At 40.8% G+C, this 13,500-nt stretch overlaps 1 protein-coding gene and 1 long non-coding RNA gene across 8 annotated transcripts in view; one reads left to right on the forward strand and one right to left on the reverse strand.

Moving 5' to 3' along the window:
* The window catches only part of trim37 (tripartite motif containing 37), an 88,367-nt gene that overhangs the window by 38,107 nt on the left and 36,760 nt on the right, over positions 1 to 13,500 (forward strand). For all 6 annotated transcript variants that reach the window (XR_013577501.1, XM_078548198.1, XM_078548200.1 and 3 more), the window contains 4 exons: positions 1,441 to 1,555; positions 7,969 to 8,184; positions 9,904 to 10,043; positions 11,389 to 11,468. Coding sequence is in view for 5 of the 6 variants with exons in the window: in XM_078548198.1 (XP_078404324.1) it covers positions 1,441 to 1,555; positions 7,969 to 8,184; positions 9,904 to 10,043; positions 11,389 to 11,468 (551 nt within the window). In the remaining variant the exon portion in view is untranslated. The remainder of the gene's footprint in view (positions 1 to 1,440; positions 1,556 to 7,968; positions 8,185 to 9,903; positions 10,044 to 11,388; positions 11,469 to 13,500) is intronic.
* The window catches only part of LOC144684429 (uncharacterized), a 74,743-nt gene that overhangs the window by 33,674 nt on the left and 27,569 nt on the right, over positions 1 to 13,500 (reverse strand). The gene's annotated exons all lie outside the window — the stretch shown is intronic.

The raw sequence follows: 13,500 nt of genomic DNA on the forward strand, positions 1-13,500 counted from the left end.
CTCTCCATCATAAGGCCAGAAGTAGAGATGATTACGCGATGTCCAGCACCATTCATGTCTCCTCAGATACTGAAACAGTCTGTGCCCAAATATGCAGTAAGACCTGGACAACATTCGGGCTTGGGCTGATTAGTGGCAAGTAACATTCGCACTGCACGAGTTCCAGGCAATGAACAAAAGAGAATCCAACCATATCCTCTTGACATTCAATGGCATTACCATCATTGAATCCCCCAGTATCAGCACCCTGGGGGTTACTATTGACCAGAAACTGAACTAGACTAGCCATATCAATACTGTGGCTACAAGAGCAAGTCACAGGGAATTCTGTGGCGAGTAACTGACCTCCTGACTCCCCAAAGCCTGTCCACCATCTACAAGGCACAAGTCAGGAGTGTGATGGAATGCGCTCTACTTGCTTGGATGAGTGCAGCTCCATCGACACTCAAGAAGCTTGACACCATCCAGGACAAAGCAGCTTGCTTGATTGGTACCCCATCCACAAACATTCAATCCCTCCACCACTACTGCACAGTGGCAGCAGTGTGCACCATCTAAAAGATGCACTGCAGAAACTCACCAAGGCTTCTTTGACAGCACCTTCCAAACCCACAACCACTGCATCTAGAAGTACAAGGGCAGCAGACACATGGTAACACCAACACCAGGAAGTTCCCCTCCAAGCCCCACACCATCCTGACTTGGAACTATATTGCTGTTCCTTCACTATTGCAGGGTCAAAATCCTGCAACTCTCTCCCTACACTATGGGTGTACCTACACCACATGGACCGCAGTGGTTCAAGAAGGCAGCTCACCACCACCGCCACCACCTCAAGAGCAAGTAGGAATGAGCAATAAACTGCTGGCCCAGCCAGCGATGCTCATGCCCTGTGAAAGAATTTTTAAAAAAAATCAGATTAACCAGTTGTTAATCTCATTGTTTCTTGTGGAATCTTACTGTGTGCAAATGGTTGTTGCATTTGCCCACCTAACAAACGACTACACTTGGTGACTAAATCACTTTGGAACATCCCAGGAATGTAAATAGTTTCATATAACTGCAAGTTATTTTCTTTCAGCTGCTTTTTATTATTGTAAGATGTACCTTATTTGATGAGCATTTACTTTGGGGAAATTGTCTGCAAATGTCATTGAATCTTTGAAATGATTCAGAATTTCCAGCAAGTTCCCATTAGCCTGGCCTTATTACTTCACTACAGATTTTAGGACCATGAATAATTGCCTCACAATTTCATTAGTTTCTCTAGGACTGAATATTCAATTTGTTATTATGTTAATGTTGAACATTTGTGTTGTCTTTGTTTTGGACTTCTCTAGACATATAAATTATATTGATCAATATTTTATTTGGCCAACACTTATTTCAGAAATACTAGACTTTACATGTCCATCATTCTTGTCCACCTCAATGCTGCAGGTATCAGGTACGCGCTCCTACGTTCTTCCAGAAGTGTCGTGATCAAAATTGGTACATCAGCCAACTTGAGGTGGCTCAGACAGGCTACATTCAGCAAGTCAACAATCTCAAAGAGGTCAGTGTCTGTAATCCGCCTTCATACTTCAGCCAAATAGGAATTTAAACAGTACAGATTGACATTTTGATAATATCAAACCTCGATGACTCACATTTTTTTCCCCTGAATATATTGTAGTCTTCCTGATTTAGCTGCTTTCACAGCCCTCTGCAGAATTCAAATAATAGCCAGCTGCCTGAGTCATTGGTTGCAGCACAGAATAGCTATCTTTGTGTTGCTATCAGGATGTTCTCTTCTGCGCTTTGTTTCTTTTGACATTGTAGCTATTGTTTGTAAAAATATTACAGAAGATTTAATGTAATAACCTGTTACAAGAAAAATGAGTTCAAATGTGGTTTTGAGGGTGTTAAGTGACACTTTAGTTGTTTATAATGTGTTTTGCTTGTATTTCAATTTCTTTTGACATTTTGCACCAGCTGTGTTTTATCCTAACCTGGAGGAAATAAAGCTGTTAGTCAGCTAATTTTTGTACAAAAAAAGCGATATTTAACTGTAGGAATGAATCTAATGATATCTGCCGTTGGTTAGATTTGCCCTTGCATTTTTGGATTTTAATTATTTTGCATGGCAGGTCACTCAATGTGCGAGTTAATAATAGCACAACAAGGGAAAGGGGACATCTAACACCTGAGTGAGCAAGGGCAAGCAGCTATGCATCTCCTTAACCAATCTGATTTAAGGAGTTATGACGTTAACAGCCAAAGGAGTGAGAAGGCAGTATAACTTAGACTGAGTGAAATCAAATCAGGTATAGAAAAAGAAATGGAAATCAAGAAAGAAAGTTAAATTAAGAGTGTGGGAAGAAAAAAGCCAAAATAAAATAATTTTCTGAATGTGATCTGCATTTTATCCTTCAAAGTATATCTAGAAGTTTGGGTACCATATATAATGCACACCCTATCAAAGTGGGTTTTTTGTTGCTTGAGCTGTGGATGCTGAGCATTTCTTCCATGTACAGGAGCCTAGGCTTGCTTGCCTTGCAACTGTAGCTTGTCCTTGAGTTTCTTCAAAGACTAACATCAAATTCCCATGCTGCTGCTCTGTTGCCATGGTTTTCAGCTGCCATGACTTTCAGCAACTTCTATCACCATACATTTTGAAGGATGCCATGTAACATGCTCTTTTCTCTGCCATGTTAATGGTTTAAATTTTTAACTCAAAACATTATGGAAAAACCCACCTTATACAGGATGGCTCACTGTAGGGAATTGGTCTGATGATGAAAGTAACCAATTAGGATGCAAACTCAGCTAGGCTGATTGGGTTGATAGGCAACACACTTTGCAGATTAACATGTCTGCTCCTGGAAAGAAACTGATCAGCTCCAATTTCCAGCCTACATGGGTGGGAGGCCCACGAACACCTCGCAGATGGCACCTTACTACCCTAATTTAGCCTGTGCAAACAATTCGCCAGTGAGCAAACCACGAAGGACCTGCCAGATGATTCATCGCTGCCCTGAAAAATTTGTTAGTGTCACATGCTACATTCCATCGATGAATGTAGTCACCTCATCAGCCTACTTGGGTATCTGACATTTTGCATATGCCAGGTGTGGGACCTGGCCACTCGGCGAACCAGGGTGGGCATGGACCCTTAGCATAGGTTTGCTCAGCACTTTTGTCAATAAAGGGTCACTTTGACCACAGTATTGCAACAGTCTAGGTCCATATTATAAAAGAAAAAATTTACTTTCTTGAATAAACAGTCAAAGTCCATATTGTGGGTATTATATTTGGGAAATTGTGGCAATTTAAATTTTTTAAAAATTGAGATTTTAAAAAAATCTCCAACAACAATGAAGGAATGAAATTCCATACTTGTAATAGTTATTTGCAGTGCCAGAGAGGTGGTTGGGCAATAATTAATACTTGCCAAGCCATTAATAGGGTACTTGGGCTGGACTGGACAAGAGCTAACTGTCTGTGACTGGTTTAGTTCTTAGCACTGCACAAATACAACAATTCTATGCAATTCAATACCCTTCAACGGTGAGACACACATCAAAATGCTATTTTTGCAAAAATTAACACTGGAGATTGGCAGAACCTTTGGGTATTTGAGTTTAATCATGTGTCTGCTCCTCACTTAAAGTTACAGCAAGCACTTTCAGCCTCTCCCTAACTTCAACAAGAAAATTTGGATCGAAGAATTTAATTTTAGATTTCTAAACAAAGCACATCTGAAAAATTATGATAAAACTAAAAAGTTGAAATTCAGTCAGCTGGCCCCTGGAAAAGAAATGTACGTGAATGGGACTCTTTAAATGAGACTCTTCCTTCGAACCCACCTGACCAGTTAACTAGCTTTTCTATATCGAGCACTAACTGACTGACTATGCATGGCCAACATTTTCAATTTCATATTTTTGATTTCCAATATTTGCATGGTATCTTTTTATCTTTGCTCCCTGACAACTCATCCAGTACAAAATGTCAGTCCCTACCCACATTTGAATAAAGCTGCTACAACGATGTTTTCTTTGTGTTGACTTCCAGCGGGTAACTTTGGAGGATGAAACGTTGCCATGATTATAAACATTGACAAATAACACACGGAGGCAAGATGTGAGCGAGTTACTGGAGAAGCTTATGATTGAGGTGCCACATTGTTGTGTTCATTGCCAGTAAATGACGAGGGCTAGGATCAGTGGATTGTGGTTAGGTTAAGTGTGCTAATCAGTTGTCATTTTAAATCACTTAAGACTATTTTGTGGAACTGGCTGTGGCAAAGTATACTTTTTTGAAAAAAAAAATAAGGCAAGCAACAGTAACTAAGGACAAGTGTCCTTGTATCAGATGATAATGCTGAAGGTGACTTAGAAATGCACAGAATATCAAGTACAAGGAATATTCATGCACTGGTATGCTTCACAAGCTGCTATTATTGTTGTTTGTTCATTTGCTTCCCCCACGTCCCCACTCGCAAGGAATCTGAGACAGCTGACCATGGCTAAGTTTTTGCTTTTATTGTCTAACTGATTGCAAGAAGAGGAGTGTAACCTTGAATGATTTGTCCATACTATGCAATTTTACCCTTCCTATCAACAAGTGCCTCACCTGCACTGTCATATCTCCTAGGTTGACTAACCTGAAATCAAAAATGCATCAAGATTATTGCTGTTGTGAGCCTACTTTTGCCTTTCGGTGCTACAGCATTGTGCCCATCAAACTTTTGGAAATTTGGAAGTACTGTTTCCCATCACCTCTGCTGTCTAGCTTTGATAGTACCCTCTTACCAGTGAACTATATTTTTCCAGTGTATTTTTAATCTACCGTCCTATCAGTGTTTCTGAAGCATAATTCCCAGCTGTATGTCTAAAAATTTGAAACTTGATTGTCAATGATATACCCTAACTGATTGTCCTGATGTATATATTTATTATTCTTTCACGGGATGTGGGCGCTGCTGGCAAGGTCAGCATTTGTTGCCCATCCCTCATTGCCTTTGAGAAGGTGGTGGCGAGCTGCCTTCTTGAACCGCTGCAGTCCATGTGATGTAGATTTTTCCACTGTACTGTTAGGGAGGGACTTCCAGGATTTTGACTCAGCGGCAGTGAAAGATTTTTGGTGATACTTAACATTTCTTTGGCCCTAAATATAGAGTATGGATTATCATGAAGAACATCCATCCCGCTTTATCCAAATATAGTTGGTAATTGTAGTTGAGACGGATCTGCTTTGTAGCCTTGAAATGATGATTAAACTCCAACCATTTTCTGCATGAAGCTTTTTCTGATTTAAGTCATGTTCCTGATCAATACTGGATGAAGGGGGCCAACTCCACTGCACACTCTGTCAGCCAGATTGTGCTTCTTTGCCCTGCTTTCTTTGATCTTGGACTGTTGCAAGTAAGGTCTTTAACAGAAGAAAGGAAATTTCCTTTTTATTTAAATATAGCACATTGGATGAATGTTTAGCATTTTTAAAAAAATGCCAATGCTTAACAATTTTGACCTAAATGGTAACTTGTGCGTTGATGCTGAAGGTGTGGGCAGGGTTCTAAATTACTAAAACAAAAACAGAATTACCTGGAAAAACTCAGCAGGTCTGGCAGCATCGGCGGAGAAGAAAAGAGTCGACGTTTTGAGTCCACATGACCCTTCAACAGAACAGATTACTACTTTTGTCTTCACTAAGGAGAGGGATGATGCAGACATTCTAGTTAAGGAGGACGAGTATGAAATTTTAGATACAATAAGCATAATGAAAGAGGAAGTACTGGAGGGACTGGCATTGTTGAAGGTGGATTAATCACCAGGGCCAGATGGATTGTATCCCAGGCTGTTAAAGGAAGCCGAGGAGGAAATGGCAGATGTTCTGACAATCATATTCCAATCCACAGTAGATACAGGTGAGGTACCAGAGGATTGGAGGCCTGCGAACATCGTACCATTATTCAAAAAGGGTTGTGTAGGATAGGCTAGAAAATTATAGGCCAGTCAGTCTGACTTCAGTGGTGGGCAAATTATTGGGATCAATTCTGAGAGACAGGATAAACTGTCACATAGAAGGCATGGATTGATCAGGGATAGTCAGCATAGTTTTGTTAGGGGAAGATCATGTCTGTCTTAATCAATTTTTTTGAGGAGGTAACAAGGAGGCTTGATGAAGGTAGTGCAGTGGATGTTGTCTACGTGGAATTTAGTGAGGCATTTGACAAGGTCCCACATGGCAGACTGGTCAGGAAAATGTGATCTTATGACATACAGGGAAAACTGATGATTTTGACCCAAAAATTGGCTGAGCGACAGGAAACAAAGGGTAATGGTCAATGAATGTTTTTGTGAGTGGAAAGCTGTTTCCAGTGGTGTTCCACAGGGCTCAGTGTTGGGGCCCTTGTTGTATGTCATATATATTAATGATTTTGACTTAAATGTGGGAGGCATGATTGGAAAATTTGCAGATGACACAAAAATTGACCATGTAGTTGATAGTGAAGAGGATAGCTGTTGTCTCCAGAATAATAATATCAATGGTTTGGTTCAGTGGGCAGAAGTGGCAAATGGAATTCAATCCAGAGAAGTGTGAGATAATGCGTTTGGGGAGGGCAAACAAAGCAAGGGAATACCTAATAAACGGGAAGTTATTGAGAGGGGTTGAGGAAATGAGACACCTTGGAGTGCATGTCCACAGATTCCTGAAGGCGGCAGGACAGGCAGATAAGGTGGTAAAGAAAGCGTATGGAATGCTTTCCTTTATTGGATGAGGTGTTGAATACAAAAGCAGGGATGTAATGATGGAACTGTATAAAATGCTGTTTAGGACACAGCTGGAACTTTGTATACAGTTCTGGTCACCACTTTACAGGAAGGATATAATTGCTCTGGAGAGAATACAGAGGAGATTTACAAGAATGTTGCCAGGGCTTGAAAATTGCAGCTATGAAGAAAGATTGAATAGATAAAGGTTGTTTTCCATCGAACAGAGGAGGCTGAGAGGTGACCTAATTGAGGTGTACAAAATTGAGGGGCCTGGATAGGGTAGATGGGAAAGACCCCCAGCTGAGGGGTCAATTACTAGGGGGCATAGGTTTAAGGTGATTGGTAGGAGGGTTAGAGGGGACATGAGGAAAAACATTTTCACCCAGAGCATGGTGGGCATCTGGAATTCACTGCCTAAATTGGTGGTTGAGGCTAAAACGCTCAACTCATTTAAAAGTTACCTGAATCTGTACCTGAAGTGCTGTAACCTGCAAGGCTATGGCTAGTTTTTTTTTGGCTGGTGCAGACACGATAGGCTGAATGGCCTCTTTCCGCCCCATTAACATTTCTATGGTTTCTATATTTCAATAACTGCTAGAGCCCTAGAGAATCTGTGTTATGAAGAACTCCCATTACCAAATGTTTATGATTTTTCTCCTGGACAGTAGAGGACAGAATCTCTTCAATACAAATTCATATAGTTTAACTTTGAGAAAAATATTTCCTTCATGACATTAATCCTATTTGATTGGGGATTAGAGATCTGCAAGTGGGAGATCCTATTCATCTGTTTAATAAAATCAATAAAACACTTAAATAGAATCCAGGTGTGTTTGAGTATGAAATCCTCTTGCTTTACTGGAGATTAAAGTGAATGGCTTTTATTTTATTATGATGATATAGTTGACCTATTTCCTCATAGGATACCCATGAGGAGTGACATGGCCTTATTAGCTTGGTTAGAATTCATGCTTTCTAGCCAGGTACAGGAATCCACATGTTCCTCGCAGCATTCTGTAAACACAGTACAGCTACCTGTAAAATAGGAATACTAACAACATTTGAAGAAAAACAAACACCAAGATGACATTCGTGCATTTAATTGATAAAGGAATGCACCTGTTAATTCATTCTGTGCTTTGGAAAATTTGGTCTTTAAAAATCTCTTTCATTTGTATCTTCCCTGTCCCCGTCCCAAACTCTGCAGAGGTTGGCCATTGAACTTTCACGTAACAGGGCATCACAAACCTTGTCGCCACCCGATACACACTTGAGCCCACAAAGCGGTGATTGCTCAGACACAAGGACAAAAAAGCTTGTTCATAATGAAGATCTGCCAGCAGAGGGAGCATGCTCAGTATTGGCTATCAGCCAGGTCAAAGAGGCGGACGAAGAGGACAAGACTGCGCAGGATGACTCAAATGTAATTGGTTTAGTTACAACTACAGACTTGCTTTAGTTCTTAATTTTGTTTTGAAAGCCCTTTTTGTGTCCAATCTAATTTTTGTGAAACTTCCATCAGAATTTCAGGAAAATGTACCTGTGATCTCTTTAAAATCTTACAAAATCTCAAACATTGCCACTTGCTTCCAGAAAACTAAGCGTGACCTGGCTTAGTTATCTGTGCTGCATAATTGAATAACTTCTGTGCACAGTCAAGGCATTGACATATGGCTCATGTATTTCCCTACACCCTCTTTAAAGTTGTTCATTGTATGCTAAATAAGTATTATATTGTTTGTAAAAGACGAAAAAGTAAACACGTAGAAGAGGTATCTCCTTTTTTAGCAATCCCTCTGGATCGAGGATGACTTGCTTCCACTCTGGTTCGTAGGATTCTGAAATGGCAGATAAGTCTGACGTGTGATCCACAGACTTTGCCACGTGCAGGGCAGGTGCTACTTGGAGAGTTGGGCTGTTTGGAGGTTTGTGTGCTCTGATGCCTCAACTTCGCCTCTGCATATTCCCGATTTAAAGCCTAATGATGGATTTGGTGCTTTCCCAAGAGAACCTTCTCCATTTTGGTCAGTCACAAGCCAGGGACTCCCATGAGTCGGCAGGGAATTTTGACCTCTTCAGAGGGCATCCGGAAAAGCGTTTCTACTGTCCTACTGGGAGTCTCCTGCCATGACAAAGTCCGAGTAGAACAGCTGCTTCGGATAGCATCAGGCATACAAACATGTCCCGACCAGCTAAGCTGGTTTTGTCTGATTATTGCCACAATACTGGGCATGTTGGCTTAGGAGAGGATGCTGCTGTTGGACTGCCTTTCTTGCCACTGGATTTGGAGGATCTTGTGAAGGCACCGCTGGTGGTACTTTCCCAGTGCTTTGAGATGCCTTGTGTAGGTTGTCGAAGCTTCTGAAGCGCATAGGAGCATGGGATCACTGCTGCTCTGTAAGCCATGACCTTAGTGTTGGGTTTGAGAGCCTGATCCTCAGATATTCTATTTCTCAGTCGTCCGAAAGCTGAGCTGGCATGTTGAGGCGATGATGAATTTTGTTGTCTGTTTGCCGTTGTCAAGAGGAGGCTCCCAAGATACGGGCAATAGTCTGTTTTCCAGGATTTCGCCAATGATAAACTATGGAGAGGTGTTGTGCTTTGAGTTGTTTAGAAGAGGACCTTAGTTTTCCGAGTGTTTAGTAAAAGACCCATTTTTCTCTCATACCTCAACCATAAGCCTCTGGGATATGCTATCATGATTGCATCAGAGCATTAGTTGGTTTGCACTCAGGGTACCAAGTCTCAAAAGAATGAAATACCTGCAAGTTGAGTGTCAAGAGCATCAACATGTTGCCTGTGATTAACTGAACCATTGCAAAAGTTCATTGTTCTGTTATCACATTCTTTTAAGCTTTGATCTAGTAATGGCTACTAAAGGCTACTAAAAGAGTCCTTTTGTCTGGGAAATGCTTGCTTAGGAAGCCCACCTGAGAATGAAATTCGCCCTTGTATAATACTTTTTATGAAATTCTTTGTCGTTTTTTGTAAACTGATGAATGATTGTGAAGATCCTTTTCATTACTGTGCATGTTTCAAAATTATAAGTTTCCTTGCAGTTAATGAAACATTAAGGTAATTGAAATGTTTGACAAGAATCAAAATGCTTTTAATTAATATAACATTTCTCTTGTTTGTTTAGCATGACCTTTCAGATGGTGATTTGGACATAGAATGCCTCACTGTGGATGATGAATTGATCCAACTTGATGGCAGCAGCTCCTCTGCTAGTTCCACAGCAACCAGTAATACTGAGGAAAATGACATTGATGAGGAGACCATGTTAGTATTGCCATGCAATCTCCTAGTGGTCTATTTCATGTCTGTTGATACTATTATTCACTGTTCTTTTTTTTTAAAAAAAATCATTAGAATAGCTCAGTAAAGGAGACCGTTCAACTCACCAAGTCTGCACTGGCTCTTTCGAAGAGCAATTCATTTGGTTCCACTCCCCGCTCTTGCCCCATATCTGTGTAATTTTTTCTCCCAAGTATTTATCCAATTCCCTTTTGAAACCTGTTTCCATCACTCTGTTAGTGCATTCCAAAACATATCCACTCATCACATGTTGGGGGTGGGGGAAATGTTTTTCCTCATGTTGCCTCTGGTTCTTTTGGCAATCACTTTAAATCTGTTTGTTCTGGTTATTGACCCTTCAGCCGTTGGAAAAAGTTTCTCCTTATTTACTGTCTAAACCCATCAGGATTTTAATCACTTCTATCAAATCTCCTCTTTGCTTTCTATAGAGCAGGGAAGACAATCCCAGCTTCTTCAGGATCCATGTTATGGTAATCCTGCATCCCTGGGATTATTCAAGTAAACCTCATCTGTACGCTCAAATGTTTGTGTCATCCTTAGAAATATTCCAGCTGGGGTTGAACTAGTGTTTTGAGTTTAGCATAACTTGATGTTGGCCAGAGTTCTTACTCCTAATTTAATATCCAGTAGCCCTGCTGGAGAGATTTGGACTCTTCTCTGCCCCTTATGAAAGCCCTACCAACACACACCATCTTGGCTCTTGGGAAGAATTGCCACTTAGGCAAGATGCCTGAGGGCTGCCAGGGCCCCCAAATCCATAACCAGCTTGAACCAGTCTTTTGAGAGTGCCAGGGCAGAATTTTCCTCTAGGGTACCGGTGTGTAGATCATCACTCTTCAAGTTCCTGATCTGCTGTGGACATGCTTCAAAGGGAAATAAGTGATGGGAGAGTTTGCCCAAGCTGTATGTGTGCACCTTAGTGACCAACTTTATAATAGCAAGAAGAGTTCAGATAGCAGTCTTCCCTCTTAGCAAGAATAAGAATTACTCAGCTGTTTTTAAAGAAATGTTGCACTTCCATTTATTTCAGAATTGGGGGAGAAGATTTCACTCATGGCCACTGTCAAATGCATACTGTACAGTACCTAAGTATTTGGCCACCTGGTGCTCATTGATATAGGCATTTCTTAGTAGCATGAGCTTGGCATTGTGCAAAGATGACTTCTGAAGAAACTTTGACACACTTGGATTGATCCGAGATATGTTTTGGTCTTTTTCCAGATCTTGAATTAAGCTCAACTAATAACTGGCTTGAATTTTATGAGTTCTTTGTTACGCTGAAGTAACTTTTCAATCTTTACCTTTCCAGGTCTGGAGAGAATGACGTTGAATACAGTAACAACATGGATTTGGAGGAAGGAGAGTTGGATGATTCAGCAGGAGCTTCTGGTAAATCTGAGATTGGGCACATTGGAAGTAAAATATGTTTGGTCGGAATGGGGAGCAATTGTTTTGCAAATGAGTGGCATGCTTCAGTCAGTACCATCCTCAGTTCAGATAGTTAAACATCTGTTGAAAGCGCTCAAGGTGAAAGGATTTTTCAGGAGTGAAAGATTAGCTTTTTTTTAATCCAGTGTCGTCACCTAGTCCTAGGTTGGATTCAAGATGGGTTAGATGCACAGTACACAGTGAACAGGAATAGAGCATTCAGCTCCTTAAGCGTGTTCAGCCATTCCATTAGATCATGGCTGATGTTATCCAGCCAGGTTTCATAACCCTTATTATCCTTGGCTTAACAAAAATCTATCAATCTTGGTACTGAAATTTTGAATTGACCCCTCCTAACCTCAACTGCCTTTTTGCAGAATGTTCCAGATTTTCCCTACCTTTTGAGTGAACGAGTGCTTCCTGACATCACCCTTGAATGGGCTAGCTCTAATTTTAATGTTATTCCCCCTTGTTCTGAACTCCCCCACCAGAGGAAATAGTTTCCTTATCTACCCTATTAACTCCTTTTAATCATTTTAAATACCTACATTAGGTCATCCTTTAATCTTCCAAACTCAAGGGAATGCAAGCCTCATAGTTTAATGCTTTTAGCCCAGGTATCATTTCCTGCATTTTTTAATTTGTTCCCACATCTGCAATTAAATGCAGGAGCAACAAGAGAAGAGAGATTTGAATTGTGGACCTTTACATCTATCCATCTGTGAATAGTAATTTCTCACCAATAACAATGCTTCCTTGACCCTAAATCAAATTTCACAAGTCATTTCCTCTCATCAGACTCTGGGTTCCTTTTAAAAATGGGAAAGCTAAAAACTGTGTCTGGTTTCCAGAAATCAGGTAGGGATGGGGTCTTCATTAACAGTGGATAAAACAGGGAGCGCACACACTTCTAATCACCTGAGGCAGGAGCCTAAATTGAAGAGAACTTTTTTTAAAAAAAGTACTCATCCATTTACAGTAAAATGTTAAAACACGGTACTGCAAATTTACAGTGGATCTATCTGCATCTGAAAGAGAAAGCAAGTTGTGTATTTTGAGTGAAACCTTTCATAGCTAAATCTTCCTTCTAATAGTTAGAGACCGACTGTGTATTTCCACAATTCTTTTAGATTTCCAGCATTTTATCCGTACAATTGGAGTGATTTCTAATTTAATGTGAAAATCCCTCATCACCTCTCCCGAACTCGATCCAGCTTCATGAGAGGAAGTCTAGACAAGTGACCTGCTTTGTGATCTCCTTAGTTGTGTTGTCTGGGATCATGCAGCTACCAGTTCTTCCCCCCCACCCCCATCTACAACAGCTTGTATGTATATAGCACCTTTTAACATAATAAAACATCCCAAGGTGCTTCATAGGAGCCTTAGCACATAAAACTTGACACAGCCACAAAAGGAGATATTAGGGCAGATTATCAAAAGCTTGGTCAGAGATAAGTTTTAAGGGCTTAAAGGTAAAAAGAGAGGTAAAGAGGTTTAGGGAGTCGATTCCAAAGTGCTGGGTTAGATAGAGGGGGGGAAGGAAATCAGGAATGCACAAGTCCAGAATTAGAAGAGTGCAGAAACCTTGGAGATTTGTAGGGATGGAGGAGATTACAGAGATAGGGAGGGGAAAAGCCATGGGGGTGGATTGAAGACAAGGATGAGAATAAACAAAAATAAATCGTGGCTAGTGCAGGTCAGTGAGCACAGGGGTGATGGTGGTTATGCCTTGGCCTCTTTGCTTGGTGAAGTGGTTTGAAGGGGAGGCAGTGGCGTAGTGATATTGTCACTGAGCTAGTATTCCAGAAACACATGGTAATGCTCTGGGGACCCGAGTTCGAATCCCACCACAGCAGATGGTGAAAGTTGGATTAAAAATCTGGAATTAAAGTCTGATGATGATCGTGAAATCCTTGCTGATTGTTGTAAATCCTTACCTGGCCTACATGTGATTCCAGACCCATAGCAATATGGTTTACTGTTAAATGCTTTT

The sequence above is a fragment of the Cetorhinus maximus genome, chromosome 9, assembly GCF_964194155.1.
Source record: "Cetorhinus maximus chromosome 9, sCetMax3.hap1.1, whole genome shotgun sequence".
Taxonomy (NCBI): Eukaryota; Metazoa; Chordata; class Chondrichthyes; order Lamniformes; family Cetorhinidae; genus Cetorhinus; species Cetorhinus maximus.